The sequence below is a fragment of the Panthera uncia genome (assembly GCF_023721935.1).
Source record: "Panthera uncia isolate 11264 chromosome A3 unlocalized genomic scaffold, Puncia_PCG_1.0 HiC_scaffold_11, whole genome shotgun sequence".
Classification (NCBI taxonomy): domain Eukaryota; kingdom Metazoa; phylum Chordata; class Mammalia; order Carnivora; family Felidae; genus Panthera; species Panthera uncia.
The window spans coordinates 14,989,641-15,009,965 of NW_026057578.1; the positions used below are offsets into that span (position 1 = coordinate 14,989,641).

Genomic DNA, 20,325 nt, shown 5'->3' on the forward strand with positions numbered 1-20,325 from the left:
GTAGGGAGTTAATTCATAATCACCACAAACTGGAAACAACCCAAGTGCGCGTTAACTAGTGAACGGATAAACAACCCGTGGTGCCTCCATACGATGAAACATAACTCAGCAACAAGAAGGTCCAGACAACACACAACAGCATGAGGGAATCTCGAATGCATTATGAAAACATGTTGTGAACGTTAATATTTTAAACACTGCAACATTTTATTTTATTTTAATTTTTTTTAATGTTTATTTATTTTTGAGACAGAGAAAGACAGAGCATGAACGGGGGAGGGGCAGAGAGAGAGGGAGACACAGAATCGGAAGCAGGCTCCAGGCTCTGAGCCGTCAGCCCAGAGCCCGACGTGGGGCTCAAACTCACGGACCGCGAGATCGTGACCTGAGCTGAAGTCGGACGCTTAACCGACTGAGCCACCCAGGCGCCCCTGCAACATAACTTTTAAAACAAATCCTTTGGAGCCAAAATACCATCCTAATTTGATACCCACAATCATCCACTTAAAAAGTATATGGGGGAGGGGCGCCTGGGTGGCTCAGTCGGTTAAGCGGCCGACTTCGGCTCAGGTCATGATCTCCTGAGCCATGGGTTTGAGCCCCGCGTCGGGCTCTGTGCTGGCAGCTCAGAGCCTGGAGCCTATTTCGGATTCTATGTCTCCCTCTCTCTGACCCTCCCCTGTTCATGCTCTGTCTCTCCCTGTCTCAAAAATAAATAAAACATTAAAAATTTAAAAAATATATATATATATATGGGGGAGGGGAAGGGAAATAAAAGCTAGAGAGAGAGGGAGCCAAACTATAAGAGACTCTCAAAAACTGAGAATAAACTGAGGGTTAATGGGGGGTGGGAGGGAGGGGAAAGTGGGTGACGGGTATTGAGGAGGGCAACTGTTGGGATGAGCACTGGGTGTTGTATGGAAACCAATTTGACAATAAATTTCATATCAAATATATATATATATATATATATATATATAATCTCCTGAAATCATTGTTGTACTATATGATAACTAATTTGGATGTAAATTTAAAAAAATAAAATTTTAAAAATTTAAAAAACAAAGAGGAAAAAAATATGGAAAGCATTTCTTTAAGAGTTGGACATTTCAAAACACTTCTCCTTCTCGTAGAACTCATATTTCCATTCTTATTGCCCCACAGACTCACAATCTAATGTAATATAATCTTATGCTCAAAAGCCTTTTAATCACGACCTTTTCATACTGCTATGCCATAAACACATGTATATAGATTAAAATGTAAAGTTTTCAATTCCTGGGACCATAAGACTCTAGGAATAAAATGTTTTCTTACGGACTGATTTTTCATTCCATTTGTTACTTCGATAACATTATAATAGTGACCATATAAGTAAATACATTGAAATTATCGATTGGCAAAATTTTATTGATAAACAAAATTCTATAGGTAATGCATCTCTTGGTGATATGTAAGTGCATGGGAACAAAAGGAGTTTTAGTATACGTATGTCACGTGGTTCTTCAAACTTCCAGATCATTGCCCCCCAATCATGTAATATTCTATAATAAAAAACTATTTTTAATGATCTAATCTAAATATTCATATAAGCTTACTTAAATCCCCTTTCTATGTTTACAAGGCATAGAACTGGAAACCTTATACTTGAAAAGAATTTGTTTCCTAGGAATTAGGATACTGATCACAAATCACACGTGACTTTCTCCATTTCTGGAAAGTTTACCAAAAAGGCTTTACCAGTATTTACCAAATGATCAATAATGTTATTAATTAGACTTGTTACTCTTTTATGTAGACATATTGTTTAATCTGATACACTGTAAGCACTGGAAAGTTTGAATACTACTAGCTTCCATAGACCTTCCATAATATATATTTTATAAAATGCTTTTATCTTATTGCATGCTTTAAATACATTTTAAAACTTGGGGGGGGGCACCTAGATGGCTCAGTTAAGCATCCCACTCTTGATTCTGTCTCAGGCCATGGTCTCGTGGGATTGAGTCCCACGTCAGGCTCCAAGCTATAAGTGCAGAGCCTGTCTGGGATTCTCTCTGTCTCCTCTCTCTGCACCCCACCCCTGGCCCTCTCTCTCTCTCACTCTCTCTCTCTGTCTCTTAAAATAAACAAATAAGCATTAAAAAAAAATTTATGCCACAGATTTAACTCACTTTATTTATGGAAAATGTTAAACAAATCAACTAATTGACAAAGTCAGTCCTCAATCGGCCAAATCAGGCCACTTTCTCCCACAATACAGCTGACTTCATTTTTCAACTGAAATTAATGTTTTCATACACATCCCTGTGGATATGTGCCATCACTCTTGGGGTTTCTAACTCTAGAAGAGGGAGCTAAAGGCACAGTGACATACTATGACTTTGTCACCTGAGTGAAACAGGGTACCGACCAACCTCTTAGTATTTCCTACCCACACATTTTTGCTTTGCTCTTTGGGAAGCGTCCTCAGGAAAATGCACTCTCAAAGTGTTCCTTTGTTTGTAACTCAGTTTTTACACTTTGGACACATGCAAGAGATAGGTAAGGAGTATGGTCCCTACCCCTCCTTTTTTGGAAGCAGCACGGGGCTTTGTGCGAGACAGAGAAGGAGAAAGGCAGACTGCAGGCTCTTCCTCAGGCAGACCAACTTCAGGAAGAAGTAAATGCGGAATTTGAGAAGCAGGACATCATGTCCTTAAATCTGTCCGTGCCTGTGTACCCTCTGGAAAACCTTCCTGTGCCCTCAGGGGTACGTGTGCGCCAGCATGATCAGGACTGACTGAGTCGAATCTCGTCATTTTCACATGGGTAGACTGACATAGGAGGAGCCCCAAATGGCATGGCTTCAAAGTCTCTTCGTTCCTGGTTCGTTGCTGTTGCTACAGCACCCTAGTGCCCATGTCTCCCACGTCTGTCCCGCTGCCTAGGGCCACTGGGCAAGTCCCCCACACGCATTTGCTCATTCCCCATAGGACCCATGTTTTGTAGTCTCTTGCCCAAACAGATCCTCCTCAAATCAAAATGAATCCACTGTTTTAAAGTTGCCAGATTTAGGGGCGCCTGGGTGGCTCGGTTGGTTAAGCGGCCGACTTGGGCCCAGGTCATGATCTCATGGTCCGTGAGTTCGAGCCCCGCGTCGGGCTCTGTGCTGACAGCCAGAGCCTGGAGCCTGTTTCAGATTCTGTGTCTCCCTCTCTCTCTGATCCTCCCCCATTCATGCTCTGTCTCTCTCTGTCTCAAAAATAAATAAACTAAAAAAAAATTAAAAAAAAATAAAGTTGCCAGATTTAGCAAATAACAATATAAGCTGACCGACTAAATTTGAATGATAAACACCAAATAATTTTTAGTATAACGATGGTCCTTGTATTTCATGGGATATACTTCTATGAAAAATTCTAACCGGACGTGCTGTATTTTATTTGGCACCCTTTGTCTGCATCCCCCCCCCCCCCCCCCCCCCCCCCCCCCCATCCCCGGGATGCTCTGATTCCTACTAACTGACTACAGGCTAATCTAACCAATGAATTCCCAAGACTGGGTTAACAGGTGTAAGACTTCACACCAAAAGGGTGATTTGATTACGAGAATTTAAGGCACCCGAGGGCCTTGGCTAATCTTTTGGGGGAATAAAAGCAATGATATACACAGTGTTACAGGACACTCAAAAGCTGAAAAGGTAATAACTTTTTTTTTCATTCAGTGAATAATTTTTTTATTGACTAAAATATATTAAGCACTATATGCCAGTCACCATGCTTTCCACATACTTCAATTTGTTCTAATGTGTATGAAGTAGTTGTGTTACTATTTCCTTTAAAGAAAACCAAGGCTTGGGGGAGCATGGCTGGTTTGGTCAGCAGAATGAGTGACTCTTGATTTCAGGCTTGTGAGTTCAAGCCCAGCATTGGGTGAGACTTAAAAATAAAATCAAGAAAGAAAGAAAGAAAGAAAGAAAGAAAGAGAGAGAGAAAGAAAGAGAGAGAGAGAGAAAGAAAGAAAGAAAAAGAAAGAAAGAAAGAAAGAAAGAAAGAAAGAAAGAAAGAAAGAAAGAAAAGTAAAACTGAGGCTCAGTGAGGTTCAGTGGCTGAGCCAAGGCCACATAGCTGGCAAGTGGGAGATCCACAATGTGAACTCGGGTCCAACCTCCAGCACTGCTTTTGACCACTCCATACCACTCAGGAGTAATCTCACACAATCTCATCTAACTCTCACAGTGACAACAAAGCTGCCAGGTAGGTGTATCATTTCCATTTCCTCGATGAGGAAACTGAGGATCCGCATACAGCTACACTTGTAAGTTACCAAGCCAGGACCAAAAACCAGTTGTCACTGAGTTTGGGGCCATAATTGCCATTCCGAACAGTCCAGGCATTGGCTGTAACATTCAGAGAGGATACAGGATTAGAATTCCGGTGGCGGGGGTGGGAAACGATAAATTGCTACAAGTCTTTCCTCTTAGGCAGCCACGTAACATGGTTCAGGAGATCTGGAAAGGACTCCTGGCAAGGTCTGAAGTTCCACCAATAATATAGGTGCATTCTGAGCATAATGACGTTCTCTGTCTCTCTCTTTCTCTCTTCCTGTCTGCCTCCCTCCTCTCTTGCAGTTTTCAAATTGCATTTATGTATTTATTAATTTAATGTGTTTAAGTTTATTTATTTATTTTCAGAGAGACAGAGAGAGAGAAAGAGTGAGCACCCACGAGTGGGGGAGGGGCAGAGAGGCGGGGAGAGGGAGAATCCCAAGCAGGATACTCTCCGCAGACAGCGGGGGACCAATCTCACAAACAGTGAAATCAGGACCTGAGCCAAAATCAAGAGTCAGATGCTCAACCAACTAAGCCAGACAAGTGCCCCTCAAAACGCATCTTAGTTTGAGAGGTAACACTGTATGGCCTTATCAGTTCTTCACATCACAAAATGAAAAAGTATATAAGGACCAGGAAGAGACATATGGAAATGGGATTGAGTGAGTGGGGGAGGGTCGTCTATTCATGAGGTGCTCTAGGAGTATCAGAAGCTAGGCTTGGATAACAACAGAAAGGAAATGAGGGATCCTTTGGTTAACCCTCGGTCATCTGGGACTTTCTTGCTCCTGGACCCAATGGGACATCTCAGGCCCTCCTGAAAGTCTCCTACCATCAGTGTCTTGCCATCAGTGGAGCAAGAAAAAGGTGTTCTCTCGTGTCTGGGGTTGCCCTGGGAATGACAGTGGGCAAACCAGCCCTGCAACTGTTCCAGACAAATCCCTGTGATCACTGATATGTGACCTCTCATGTAGGAGTGACACAATGGGCGACGGTCCCGGTGGGACATGGCCCAGTGCCGGGACAGAGGGACAGAGTGTGGGGCCAACAGGAGGGTCCTGGGCTTGAAGGGCCTGCCGTACTCTCCACGTGACCTCTGACAACCCCCTTCCCCACCGTGTATCTTGATTTCCTCATCTGTGAACTGAGGGAAGTGTGGACCATCTGCATGGTTCTCAGCACACCCTCTGTATCTCTGTCTGGCTTGTGCCTAATCCCCCGCCTCTTGTCACCCCACACAGGCACCTTCCTGTCCACAGTTCCACCTTCTCCCCAAGGAATGTAGTGCTCCTGCTGCTTCTCTCTCTCTCTTTGGAGGAGACATCTTCATCGCCAATGAAAAGAGTCAAAGGTGGGTCGAGGGAAGCTACGGCTGCCCCTTCTTCAGGAGGCCTTCCTGGGACTGAGGGTCAGACAGCAGGCAAGGACTCACGTCGGATGAAGGAACTTCTACTGTGGCTTCAGAGGACTAGCCCTGCTCACCTACCCTGGGACCTTTGAATCCTTCTCTGACTGGAGCCCCCAAATTATTTCCTTAACTTTGCCTCATTTGTATCTTTTCCAAGTTAATTTTTTGGAGGTGAATCAGACACTGGGGAGGACCTGAGGTGAGAGGACAGTGAGGAGGAGGTGGCACAAGTGGAAGAGAGACATGGGCGGAGGTCGGGAGCTGTCTTGGAAGTGGTGGCCAAGAGGGGAAGCCATGGGACTTGGAGAGAGATTAGGAGGAGGAACTGACCCGAGTCCATGTCTGACAGGATGCTGGGGTGACAGAGAGGGAGGAGTGAATCTCAGGGTTCTCTCGATAGCCTGGGGGCATATTGATGCCAATATAAAGATGGGAGCAGAGAGAAGGAGGCACTGCTAAGGCATAGGGAGATGCTAGTTCAGTTTCGTACATGTGGGAAAAGAGGTCTTATGAGATGCCCAGGTGTATGTTGCCAGGTGCTTGGATATGTGTCTTAGCTGGGAAGTGGGGATAGGTCAGGAGGGAGGCATAGGAACCACAGATAGCATCGTGGGAATGGATGTGGTCTGTGGGAAGTATGTGTCAAGTAATGACAGCAGAGAGCAAGACCCAAACTTTGGGGAGCATTCCCAGTAGCTGCAGAGGAATCCCCAGTTTGTGTGCTTCAGGGGAGACCACATGGACAAGCTAAGTGGCTGGAGAAGGCTGGCTGGGAGGGAGGAGGATTCTAAGTGGGAGCTGAAGCTGACAGAGGGGGAAGGAGCTAAAGTGTAGAACCCAAAAAAGGTTTAATGCCCCCAGAAGCAGGAGAGAGGTGGGCCTGGGTAAAGTCAACACTAGTGAGGAGACATTTGTCTCTGGCTGTGTAACACACTACCTGTAGTTCAGAGGTCTGGTGTGGTGCGTCTGGCTCAGGTTCTGTCTCTGTTCGGGCTGTCACCAGGCTGACATCCAGGTGTCAGCCAGAGCTGCAGTTTCCATCTGGGACCCAGGGTCCTCGTCCATGCTTACTAGCTGTAGCATTTGCACTACTGAGGTCGCTTCCAGAGGCCACCCTTAGTCCAGGGCAATTAGCTTCTTCCATCCTCAAAGCTACTAATAGCCTGTTGGATTCCTCTCACCCTTCGAATCTCTCTTACCTCTTCTCTGTTAATCAGGGGAAAACCCCTCCTTTTTAAAGGACTCGACAGCTTCGGTCTGGCCCACTCAGATAATCTCTGTATTTTAAGGTCAATTAACTTGGGACTTTGCTCCCATCTATGAAATTTCTCCACAGCAGTACCTAAATTCATGTTTAATTCAATAACCAGAGGATGGGAATCTGGGGGGGTGCGACTTTAAGATGCTGCCTCCTACCGGGACGGATATGAGGCAGCCATGTTTAACCCTACAGAGGGAGGAAGCAATCCCATATCTGCCACGCTGTTCCCATGAGCCAGGTACTGTGATGAGTGCATTACAGACATCATCTTCCTTAATGCTTATAAGCAGACTGTAAGGAAGAGATTGAAATTCTCATTTTATAGGTGGAAAGCTTAGGACTCAGAAGGAAGACTTTTTTCTCCAAGATAACTTAGCTAGTCGTGTTGGAGTCAGGCTCCCACGCCAGGTCTGTCTTATAGTGCTCCTCTCGCTGCACCATTCCTGCCCACTTTAAAGATAACTGTGAAGTTACATAGTGGAACTCAGGTTGTTCTCGAGCTCACAAGGAGTCGGGGGCCCAAATCGGGTATCGCGACCACAATATTCCTATTTCCATGATATTTACACCACTCCTCACTAATTTCCCTGTCAACTGAGATACTGGAGGCAGAGGGATTAGACATTAAAATATTAAGCTTTAAGAGGAGAGAGGAGTTCCCAAACTTAAGGTAAGGCTCCTGGTCCCTATTTAACTCCCTGCTGTAGAATCTGAGATGCTTCCCTTCCCTTTCCTTCTTCCAGGAAACACAGTTTCCTGATTCAGATCAATCTGAATGAGCTACAAGTGGTGAGAGGCAGACCCAGCCCATAAGATAAGCAAAGCAAGCACTGAGGATGGAAGGTAGAGGAGAGGGCTGAGAGAATGTCACTATTCCCCTTTGCCATGGCGGGGGGGAGAGCTGAAACTCTCAAGGGATGTGAATGTGGACACTGTTCTCTTGCAGAGAAACCAGGAGTGTGCCCCCATGAGAGGATCACCTGTGAAACTAAAGTTCCAGATTGGTGCCAAACTGATGGGCACTGCGCGGAACAGATGAAGTGCTGCTCATTTGCCTGTGGGAAGAAGTGCATGGATCCACTCCAAGGTAGTGGCACCAGGGCTGAGGGCACAGGTGCCTTTTGAGGTGTCTTACTTCCTGCCCCGTCTAGAACTTGCTGAATGATTCCCTTGAATGGTAGGACAAAGAGGCCAGGGCTCATGATTTTCTCTTTTTCTAATTATATTCCAACCCTCAAGTACAAACAATGAGTCTAAGCATGGTGGATGGCAACTGGATAATATTGATGTTAGTCTTCTTGGTTCAACATTCAAGCATTCACAAATAACTAATACTTGTCGTATGCTTCCTATGTGTCAAGAGGCTATTGTTGCCACTGTGGTAAATGTAAACCCCAGTCAGCTTAGATGCTGGTCTTATTTTTGGACTCTTTGGCCTTCAAAGAGGTTTTCTGGTAACTCAAAGTATAGAGCATCTCATAAGAGGAAATTGTGCATTATAGATATAGATATCCATTTATTCACTCAAAAAATATCTACTGTTAGTGTCCTTTGGCCAAAGACCACCAGGAACACATATGTATTTGAACAAGTTGGATTTACTACTCATTGCAGTGAGGGAGAATGTTCACCATAGACAACCTGAGAGATCTCAGTAAGAAGCTGTTGGAAAGAATCTACTATGGGATTGAGGCTTTGACTGAGTAATTTGCAGGGGTGGATTTGGTCTATATGGGGTGTTGTCAGAAAGTGGGGCAATTTTATGATTATCTCATGTTATCTTATCTACAGAGAAGGGAGGCTAGACTGAGGATAAAGCCATAATGTAGAGAAACATAAATCACTCATAGATGTTGGGTATTCTGTGGCTTTCACAATTACTGTTTTTGGTCTCCCTTTATCATGGTCCCAGAGTGACCTTGTTTGATGTAGCTGTCTGGTGAGCTGGTTAATATCTGACAGGGGCACACCATGGCTCAGCTGTGAGCTCTGATCAATTTCCAAACATGAGAGATTGGTTTTTTTTTTTTCCTTCTTGATGTTTCATTCTATCTATGTGCCAGGCACTTTGTTAGGCACTTTGGATAGAGTCATTGAACAAGTCTTGTCCTCCCAAAGCTCAGGCAGTAGAGAAGAAAGATCAGCTCCAAAGCACCTCATATGCTTTTCACTATGTCTTTTGAAAGGTGTGAATGATGCTCAGAGATTCAATGCAACATAGAGTATTTGTAGTAGAGCTAGGCTAGAAATTTTATTGATGATGGTCTCCTAATCACTTGGATCTAATACCAAGAACTGCACAAAGGTGAGGGCCTGAACCCTTCTTTGTTTTTGCTACCCTTTATGTTCTTCCCTCTTTGTTTCCTGCCCTCAGAACCCTGCATGCTACCCTCAGAGCAAGGAAACTGTAACAGTAATATCATGCACTGGTATTTTGACAATAAACATCACCTCTGCAAACCCTTTACCTATGGAGGCTGCTATGGGAATGCTAACAACTTCATCAGCAAGGAACACTGCATAATGGCTTGCACATTAATTGGTAAGACTTATATGCCTGGCCATCTGAGGGCCTAGTGTAACTGGAAATAGTACGTCAGAATATTCATATGCTCAGGCTTTAAGGTTAAAATGTTTTGTTCAACTCTTAGCTCAATCATTCACTGAACAGGTGGTCTTGGGTCAGTTTCCTATTTCCATGAGCTTCAGTTTTCTTGTCTACAAAATGGGGGGGTCATGATAGTATTGACCTGATGGAGTTGTTGTGCCAGGAAACAGATAGTGCACATACCTATTGAGTGTTACCTAAGTACTTACTCAAAAATGAAACATAAGCAGGTCAGCTCTGGTTTCCCAAGAAGTAGGGATAGAGCACGGAGTAGGTGAAGAATAGGGTGGAGTGAAGGTGAGGGCTGTGGATTAATTCCTTACTATAATGACCATTAGCATTAATGTTGGGAGACAATGTCTTACAGAGCTTAAGTGACAAATGATGTAGATAAAAATCCCCCTTTTCCCACTTACTGCAAATTTCTTCACCTGTTTGAGTTTCAGTTCCCTCCCCCATAATACTGGAATAACAAAAGTCATTGCTGAGTTGTTGGTATGATTATATGTGATCAGGACACAAATATTTGACATGATGGCTGTTCAATAGTGCCGGTTTGCTAAATGGTAATAATTGAGGTGGTGGCCATTGATGTTCAAAATGCACAGCACTGTGTGACTTTACAAAGCAGCACTAGAACTTTGACCTCAGATTCTGCAATGCAGGCTGAAATGTATACCATCACCTCCATTTTACAGACAAGAAAACAGAGAGGTAAATTTAGTTGCCCAAGGATTCACAATGGGTCAGGGGTAGATCTGAAATTTTAATTCTATAGGCCTAGTGAGCCTGAATGGCCAAGGCAACCTTGTGGCCTGACCCTTTGTGGGAGGCTGTAAGGAATTATGGCACTATAAACTAGACCTTGGCTCTCTCTCAGAAACCAGAAGAAGAGGCCAGGGAAATTGGTTTGAGCTGGTTTGGGGGAAATTTATGTTTAGACCTCAGAAAGAACCTAACAATAGTTTTGAGAGTCAAACACACCATGGTCTGTTAGAATCTGATCTGAGAAAGAAGAAGAAGGACGAGGAGGAGGAGGAGGAAAAAGGGGAGAAGGAGGAGAAGAAGAAGAAGGAGAAAGAGAAGAAAGAGGAGGAGGAGGAAGATAAGCAGTAGGAGGAAGAAGAGGAAGAGGGAGGAGAAGGAGAACAGGAAGAGGAAGAAGAGGTAGAAAGAGAAGGAAAGAGAAGAAGAAGGTGGAGGGGAAGGAGAAAGGAAGCACCTCTTACCCTCATAGAATTTGCAATCAGATAAGGACAACAGAAAACATGAACAAAATTCTAAAGAATTCATTTCAATACCATCTCTACCCTAGTGACTCACACAGTTGTATCTCCAGCCTGAATCTGACTCCCAAACTCCAACTGCCTTGTCTTCTCCTCCATCAGGATCTCAAAAACATCTCACACTTCATTTGTTTGAGAACCACTCATCTTTGCTCTCCCATCTCAAACCTGCTCTGTCCATACTTCTCTCCAGCTTGGTTGAAAAAACAAAACAAAACAAAACAACACAAACTTCTAAGTAACTCTTGATGAATCAGCATTGCGCTTTCTCAATCCACATCCATTGCATTAGGAAATCATTTTAGATCTACCTTGAAAATAGATCCAGAATCTGACCACTTCTTACCACATCAACAGCTGCCTTCTTACCACATCAACAGCTGCCACCCTGGTCTGGGGAGTCATCTTCTCACCTGGGGCTTCAAACACCCAGCCTTACTCTCTTTCTACTACATCCCATGAGATGGTGAGGCATTACATTCCTTCACAGCCTACCAGAGGTCATCAGGGTAGAGTGAACCAAGTGACAGAAAGAGATACTAGTTTGGAGGGGAAGGGAAAGCTGTTTAAAACAGTGAGATGGGCTGGGGTTTGAGAGAACTCACATCTGCTCTTGTTTTAGTCAAGAAAGGACATTGCCCACTCTTCCCTTTCAAGAACCGTATGGAATGTTCATCTCTGTGTAAGAGTGACATCGATTGCCCCCAAAGGGACAAATGTTGTGAATCCATGTGTGGCTTTGTTTGTGCCATGGCCTGGACAGGTGAGGACTGGGGGTATACCTCCCAAAGTCTCCGGGGCATATGCTAAGGATGTCATGTTGTCCCATGGAATAGGAGATACCCCTTCAGTTGACCTTAGGCGTCTCTTGGGAACTTTTCCTTTTTTAATGCCCAATAACTGCTCTTGTGTTGTCGTGCTGATCTCAGGAAAATTATTTGCTAGGCTTCAAAGACAATCATGCATAGTATCACTTCCTATTTTTCCCCATGAGAACTTATTTATTCTAAGTCTCATCTTCAATGGCTGACAGGTGACAATACCCACTTATTTGTACACAAAAAAAATGATAACCATTAGGTACATTCCTAATAAGCCCTTATGTCTGCACAGAACTTCAGAGCACGTAGAGCATATCCACATCCTGTAGGTGTGCTGGAGTAATGATTGGCAGCAAAATGTTGTTGGGGCAGAAGTGAACTCTGTAGTTTCTGAGGTTAGGTCTCACTCCTTCATGTAGTGCTGAGTTAGTATAGTCTTGTCCCAGAGATTGTTAGTATTTTGAGGTACAGCACAGTATGGTGGAAGAAATCCAAGTCCTTTCAACTGACTTCAACTCTTCTACTCATTTTCATTATGGCCGTAGACAACTCATTTTCCCTACATGATCCTCAATTTGTACAGTTTATATTTAAAAAGGAAGTTCTGGGTGCTCTCCCATATTCCTTTTATCTCTGGTAATCTGGAATCAGATAACCCAAATAAATCCATTAGCTCTTTGAGGGCCAGCAGGAATCCTATCAGATTTTGTAACTCAGAGATGTCAAGCCTTTTTGATACTCCTCAAATTATTAGCCATAGAAAGTTGATACTCTGCCTTGTACAATCTATTGTTACTCTAGGGGGAAGGGTAAGAGACTTCATCAGAAGAAAGCCCTGTTTAGGGTTCTCCAAATCTCCCAACTTTGTCTGAAACTATAATCAAGTATTTCAAGATCAAGTGTCTTATTTTATCCCATAAAGCCAAATCAGGTTTCTGCCCACACAAGCCTGTGGTGTGTTCCATATTTGATAGACCCAAGTGCCTTCAGGATAATGATTGCCCAGTGTCACAGAAGTGCTGTTCACATTGTGGACTGAAGTGCCTGGAACCTCAAAAATGAATAGTAAGTGGAAACCTTGCCAAGCTGTCTTAAGAAGTATAACAATATTTTATTCCATTGATCTATGTGTCTGTTTTTGTGCCAGTACCATACTGTCTTGATGATTACAGCTTTGTAATACAGCTTGAAGTCTGGAACTGCGATGCCTCCAGCTTTGGTTTTCTTCAATAATACTTTGGATATTTGGGGTCTTTTCTTGTTCCATACAAATTTTAGAATTGTTTGTTCTACCTCTGTGAAGAATGCTGATGTTATTTTGATAGAGATTGCATTGAATATGTTGATTGCTTTGGGTAGTATTGACAATTTAATAATATCTGTTCTTCCAACTCAAGAGCATGGAATGTTTTCCTATTTATTTTGCATCTTCAATTTCTTTCATAAGCTTTCTAGTTTTTCATGTATAGATCTTTTACCTCTTAGGTTTATTCCTAGGTATTTTATGGGTTTTGGTGCAACTGTAAATGGGATTGATTCCTAGATTTCTCTTTCTGCTGCTTCATTATTGGTGTATATAAATGCAACTGATTTTTGTGTGTTGATTTTATATCCTACAACTTTGCTGAATTCATGTAATCAGTTCTACCAGTTTTTTGGTGGAGTCTTTTGGGTTTTCCATGTTAGAGTATCATGTTGTCTGTGAAAAATGAAGGTTTGACTTCCTCCTTGCTAATTTGGATGCCTTTTGTTTCTTTTTGTTGTTTGATTGCTGAGGCTAGGACTTCCAACACTATGTTGAATAACAGTGGTGGGAATGGACATCCTCGTCATGTTCCTGATCTTAGGGGAAAGCTCTCCCTTTCCCCCCATTGAGGGTGATATTAGCTGTGGGTCTTTCATTTATGGCCTTTATGATCTTGATGTATGTTCCTTCTATCCCTACTTTCTTGAGGGTTTTTATCAAGAAAGGATGCTCTATCTTGTCAAATGCTTTTTCTGTATCTATTGAGAGGATCATGTAGTCCTTATCCTTTCTTTTATTAATGTGATGTATCACATTGATTGATTTGTGGATACTGCACCAGCCCTGAATCCCAGGAATAAATCCCACTTTATTGTGGTGAATAATTCTTTTAATGTATTATTGGACATGGTTTGGTAATATCTTGTTGGGAATTTTTGCATCCAGAAATGGACCCACAAATATCTGGCCAACTAATCTTTGACAAAACAGGAAAGAATATCCAATGGAAAAAAGTCTCTTCAGCAAATGGTGTTGGGACAACTGGACAGACGTGCAGAAGAATGAACCTGGACCACTTTCTTATACCATACACAAAAATAAACTCAAATGGATGAAAGACCTAAATTTAAGACAGGAAACCATCAAAATCCTAGAGGAGAACACAGGCAGCAAATTCTTTGACCTCAGCCACAGCAACTTCTTACTTGAAATGTCTTCAGAGGCAAGGGAAACAAAAGCAAAAATGAACTATTGGTGCCTCATCAAGATAAAAAGCTTCTGCACAGTGAAGGAAACAATCAGCAAAACTATAAGGCAACTGACAGAATGGGAGAAGCTATTTGCAAAAGACATATCAGGTAAAGGGTTAGTATCCAAAATCTATAAAGAAATTACCAAACTCAACACCCCTCCCCCCAAAAAAACAAATAATCCAGTTAAGACATGGGCAGAAGACATGAGTAGACACTTTTCCAAACAAGACATTCAGGGGCGCTTGGGTGGCTTGGTCGGTTGAGCGTCCGACTTCGGCTCAGGTTATGATCTCACAGCTCTTGAGTTCGAGTCCCGCGTCAGGCTCTGTGCTGACAGCTCAGAGCCTGGAGCCTGCTTCTGCTTCTGTGTCTCCCTCTCTCTCTGCCCCTAACCCACTCGCATTCTGTCTCTGTCTCTCTCAAAAATAAATCAACGTTAAAAAATGTTTTAAGAAGACATTCAAATGGCTAACAGACACATGAAAAGATGCTCAACATCACTCATCACCAGAGAAATACAAATCAAAACCACAATGAGATGCCACCTCACACCAGTCAGAATGGCTAACATTAACAACTCAGAAAACAACCAATGTTGGTGAGAATGTTAAGAAAGGGGAACTCTTTTGCACTGCTGATGGGAATGCAAACTGGTGCAGCCACTCTGGAAAATAATATGGGGGTTCCTCAAAAAGTTGAAAATAGAACTACCCTACAGCCTAACAATTGCACTGCTAGGTATTTATCCAAAGGATACAAAAGTGCTGATTCTAAGGAGCACATGCACCCGAATGTTTATAGCAGCACTATCAACAATAGCCAAATTATGAAAAGAGCCCAAATGTCCACCAACTGATGAATGGATAAAGAAGATGTGGTATACATAGATACACATACAAGTGGTGTGTGTACACACACACACACACTGTAATATTACTTGGTGATCAAAAAGAATGAAATCTTGCCATTTGCAACAATGTGATGGAACTAGAGTGCATTAAATCTAAGTGAAATAAGTCAGAAAAAGATATCATATGATTTCACTCATATGTGGAATTTAAGAAACAAAAGGGATGAACATAGAGGAAGGGAAGCAAAAATAAAATTAAAAAAAAGAGAGGGGAAACAAACCATAAGAGACTCTTAAATACAGAAAACAAACTGAGGGTTGCTGGAGGGATGTTGGGTAGGCGGATGGGCTAAATGGGTGATGGACTCTAAGGAGAGCACTTGCTGGGATGAGCTCTGGGTGTTACATGTAAGTGATGAATCACTAAATTCTATTCATGAAATCATTATTAGACTACATGTTAACTAACTTGGACTTAAATAAAAAATAAAAACAAATAAATAAATGAGGTTGGATTAAAATATGAAGAATGGATTCAGAAATATCATTTGTGAAGCAAAAGCAATAGTATATTTAGAAGCAATGAAATGGAAAAAAACACGACAGGTTCTAAGAAGATATTCTTGATTAAAACAAAGCATTTGAGATAATTTTAAAAATTGTTGTTGGGAAAAAAAAAAGAAGTATAACAATATTTAATGAGTTTACTTATATTTTATATATAATCATATCTGAAAATGATGAGTAATTTGACTCTGTTTCCCAATGTCGTGACTTTGTTTTCTTGCCTTTTTGTATCATGTAGAGCCTCTGAAATAATGTTGAAAATAAAGGTAATGACATCTATCCCTGTCTGGTTCTTTATCTTAAAATCAGTGTCTCCTGCAGTATGAAATGTCATTTGTTGTGGGCTTTGGGATAAATAGATTTTACTGCACTTGGATGGTTTTCTTTTTATACATTTACTATTGTTATTGGATATTACTGTGGAATTTTATCAAATACACTTTAAGCATCTAATCATGTAATAATTTTCTCTTCTAATTTGTTAGTATAAGAACTTATATTATTAAATTTCCATATGTTGAACCATCCTTGCATTCCAGGACTGACCTTAATCATATTGAGGGTATACTTCTATTAATACACCGAAGGTACTTTAAGCAAATAGTTTATTCAGAAATTTCACATCAACAATCAAGAGAAAAATAGGCCTATTACTTTTGTATGTTTTGCTATTGGAATCATATTACTTTCAACAAACTAGCATGGAAAACTAATTGGGAGGTTACTTATTTTTCCTATGATTTGTAATATTTTAATATCTCAATTTATTTTTATTTTCTTTTAAGTAATATATATGCCCAACATGTGGGGCATGAATTCATGACCCTGAAATCAAGAGTTGCACACTCTACCTACTGAGCAGCCAGGCACCACCTATGGTCTGTAATATTTTAAATAAAAATTTCCATAATAATATTTTAATAATATTCTCTATTTTTTAGGGCTACACAAAATTGAGCTCCAAAAGCAACTAGGTAAGGTTTCTTCTATAGTGGTATATTTGAAATAATTTTTTATAAATTTTTAATGTTCATTTCTTTATTTTGAGAGAGAGAGCGAGCACGAGCAGGGGAAAGTCAGAGAGAGAGAGAGGGAGAGAGAGAGAGGAAGAGAGAGAGAGGGAGAATCCCTAGCAGGCTCCACACTCAGCCTGGAGCCCAACACAGGGCTTGATCCCACAAACTGTGAGATCATGACCTGAACCAAAATCAAGAGTCAGGTGTTGAACCAACTGAGCCACCTGGGCAACCCTATTTTTACTAATTTTTTTCTTGTACTTTACCTTACAGTGTACATAGGCTCTCTACCTCCTCCTCTGTAAATTTCGGCCTTTTATACGTTGCTAAAATTGATCCATTTTCTCTCTATTTTCAAATGTATTACCTTAAAGTAGTATAACTGATTTTGTACATAATTCTTTGTCTTTAACTTTGTATAATGTTTTCTTCAATATACTCATGTTTCCACCCCACCCACACTATCCACCAATCATTCAAAGCATTTACCACCTATCCATCCGCTCACCTAGCTTGCATTGAAATACCTTTAAACTTATTGATCTTTCCACCCATTCTCTCACTCATATATCCACCCACTTACCCTTCTCACCCACCTTCTTTCTACATATCCAGCTGCCTGTTTTATATCTAGCCTTTACTCATCTTTCATACAAACACATTCTCTCATACCTGTCAACATAGGTCTCCATCATTTCTACACCCATCTCCCCTCCATCCACCTAACAATTCACTCATTTACCTGCCATTCAGAGTTTCCATCAATTACCCGTTTGTCCCATTACTAACCTATCCATCCTTATGTTCAATCCAATCCATTTATTCACCCAGCCATTCATCCCCCCAGCCATGTTCAGGCATTCATGCACCCAAATATCCATGATACCCTCACCCATCCTTTGTATTCTTCCAACTATATTCCCATTCATCATACTATGAGCCATCCATCTATCCACATAGCTACCTTGCTCATCCAGTAGTTTGCACCGAGTGTTTATTCTGGCCCTATTAATGTTCTAAACACTAGGTCCTAGACACAGACCTGTTCAATGGAGCTCAGGGTTTATTTGAGGAAACAAACACGAAACTCAGTAACACACTTAGAGGCACAGAAAACAACACAGAAAGCCAAGCACAGGAAGCTTGATCAACGTCTTGGCCTAATTAACAAGCAGAAATCTCCAGGTAGAGGCCATCTACCTTGGTACCCCTTGGAGTCCCTCATTCTGACCAGCAGATTGGTGCTAGAATAGAAGTGTGGCTGAGGTAGAGGGAGGGCACCATGACTGACCATCGGTGAGAGGAGATAAGGGAAGGAGGGCAAAGATCCACATGGATCCTTACTCAGCCTTCTTCAAGAAATTGAGTAAGGGAAGGGGCAAAAGAGGTCACTCATCCTAGGCCCCCAAGACATAAATTTCATCTCATCTGCTTGAAAAGTGAGACCCTTGGGTGGGACTTGAAATTAGGCAAGGCAGAATTGATAGAACAACTAGAAATTCTGAGTTTTTTTTTTTTAAATTTTTTTTTCAACGTTTTTTAATTTATTTTTGGGACAGAGAGAGACAGAGCATGAACGGGGGAGGGGCAGAGAGAGGGAGACACAGAATCGGAAACAGGCTCCAGGCTCCGAGCTATCAGCCCAGATGCCTGACGCGGGGCTCGAACTCACAGACCGCGAGATCGTGACCTGGCTGAAGTCGGACGCTTAACCGACTGCGCCACCCAGGCGCCCCGAAATTCTGAGTTTTCATTTACTTTCAAGAAAATTTAGAGAAGAATTCAGCCTTCCCTGGGGCACTGGGAACCATTTGGACATTTACAGTCTCTGTGGGTCCCTAGCTTCTGTCCCCACTATGGACATCACCTTCATCCCCTTTGTGTGCACTATTCCTCCCTACCTGCAACTCCATAGTAAGATATTATATTCACACCAATATCAGAAGGTTCCACAGTGACCTCTGACAAGAACTCAGATACTCCTTTCCCTTTTACCTTTATCTCAGACACTCACTCGGTGACATGGAGTCATAATCTGCACTCCTCTGGGCCTTATGACCCCTCTAAGATGAAGAAATGGACGTGTGCCCTCAGAGTCCTTGCACCAGGTGGTTCAGCTTTGTATTCTCTCCTGGCCTGAGTATGGGAGGGACATAGAATAAGAGGGGAGGGACAGCACTGCTCAAGACATCTTGGTGGTTCGTTAGAAATTCTATTCCCTGCTCCCTTTGTGGGGTTCAGTGGGATCCAGAAACTGATGGGATTGGACTGTGTGGTATAAGTGCCTGATATGCAGCTTTTTTATTTTAATGTAAGTGCCTGACACTAAGCTTTTGAGTGCTGAGGCATCCATTTCGAAGACATCCATATCGAATAAATGCAGCGCCAGCTGTATAACACAGATATTAACAACACAGCTAGATAAGGAACCAGGCTGTCCTCACCCATGAAGTTCCCCCTTTGGAAAGGCCTCGAGGATCCCAGATAACAGACCACCCGAGTGACCCTGCTTCTCCCTCCCCACACCCTGATTCCCACTTTTATATGCTTTAAATTCGCCAATAAAAAGTGAATCCATGAAACCCTAGACATTCCACCCTTGGACCCTAATAAAGGCAGAGAGTCCCAGGTCCACACTTCCTACCCTTCTCTTTGTCCACAACCTTCTGTGTGGCCTTCTGGCATGCCATATACCCTCCAGGGCTTGTGAGTAATAATAAATTGTGTGCTCTGAAGTTCCCTGATGGTGTGGCAGAGGTAAGTCCTGTGATAACAATAAGAACCACAAAGGCTGGTCCAACCACAATGCTTCCCCGTGGTGGTGGAGGCATGTCTGTCAAGGGAATGTCTGTGGGCCTCACTTTGAGTAAATATGCCCCCAAGAGTGTCTCGGGCCTTCCTAGCTGAGAATATCACTGTCAATAGGCTGAGACACACACCACAGATTCCCACAGGGGGCTCTGTCTGTGATCCTAAATTCTGTGACCATATAGTCACTCACTGATGATACAGCTGGCTTTGTCTGGCTTCTGCCCATCATGTAGGACAAATGGAGAACAACTTGACCCAAAGTGCAACAGCTAGTTGAAGAAAGAAACAGGGACCCTACAGACAACATTTACTCTCTAAGGAGAGTCTCTCCCTCTACCGGGACTGACTGGCTGGCTGGCAGGCATCGTGGAGTCCATGTAGGAATGCTGCCAAATTCTCCAGCACTCTCTCCAGGGCCCTTTCACCAGTCCAGTCAGAAGCCAGCAACTCTACTGTCTATGCCCTTCAACTGGGGTGTGGTCTCTCAGGCAGGCCTCCCCATTTTACAGTTCCTCCTCAGACAACAAGATGGATGGAGGACACTCACTAGAAGCCCTGCTGACATTCTCCACTGCTCTCAAAGCAATATGACCTTGACAAACAGTATCTGAAAACTCTGCTGACAGGCTCCTCCTCCCTCACACTCCACTCTGTGGTAACATATTTACTCTTTGGCCTTTGTCAAAGAATATGAACTACCCAAAGAGAAAAGGGAGAAGTTTGGGTGAAATGGTGGGAGAGGGAGAAAGAGACACAGAGACCATGAGAAGCCCACAGAAAAAGAGAATAAGGCAGACACCAACACGGAGAAGCGCATCTAAACAAAGAGATACCAAGACATCCATAGAGATACATTGTCAGAGATAAACAAAAGGGGCATAGCAGT

At 42.6% G+C, this 20,325-nt stretch overlaps 1 protein-coding gene across 1 annotated transcript; it reads left to right on the top strand.

The window, feature by feature from the left end:
• The first annotated feature begins 4,478 nt into the window (after positions 1-4,478).
• On the top strand, positions 4,479-12,817 carry WFDC8 (WAP four-disulfide core domain 8). The gene is made up of 6 exons (XM_049650391.1): positions 4,479-4,513; positions 5,467-5,663; positions 7,928-8,068; positions 9,356-9,523; positions 11,498-11,638; positions 12,619-12,817. The coding sequence occupies exons 1-6, from the start codon at positions 4,479-4,481 to the stop codon at positions 12,756-12,758; spliced, it is 822 nt and encodes a 273-aa protein (XP_049506348.1). The 3' UTR covers positions 12,759-12,817.
• The last annotated feature ends 7,508 nt before the right edge of the window (positions 12,818-20,325 follow it).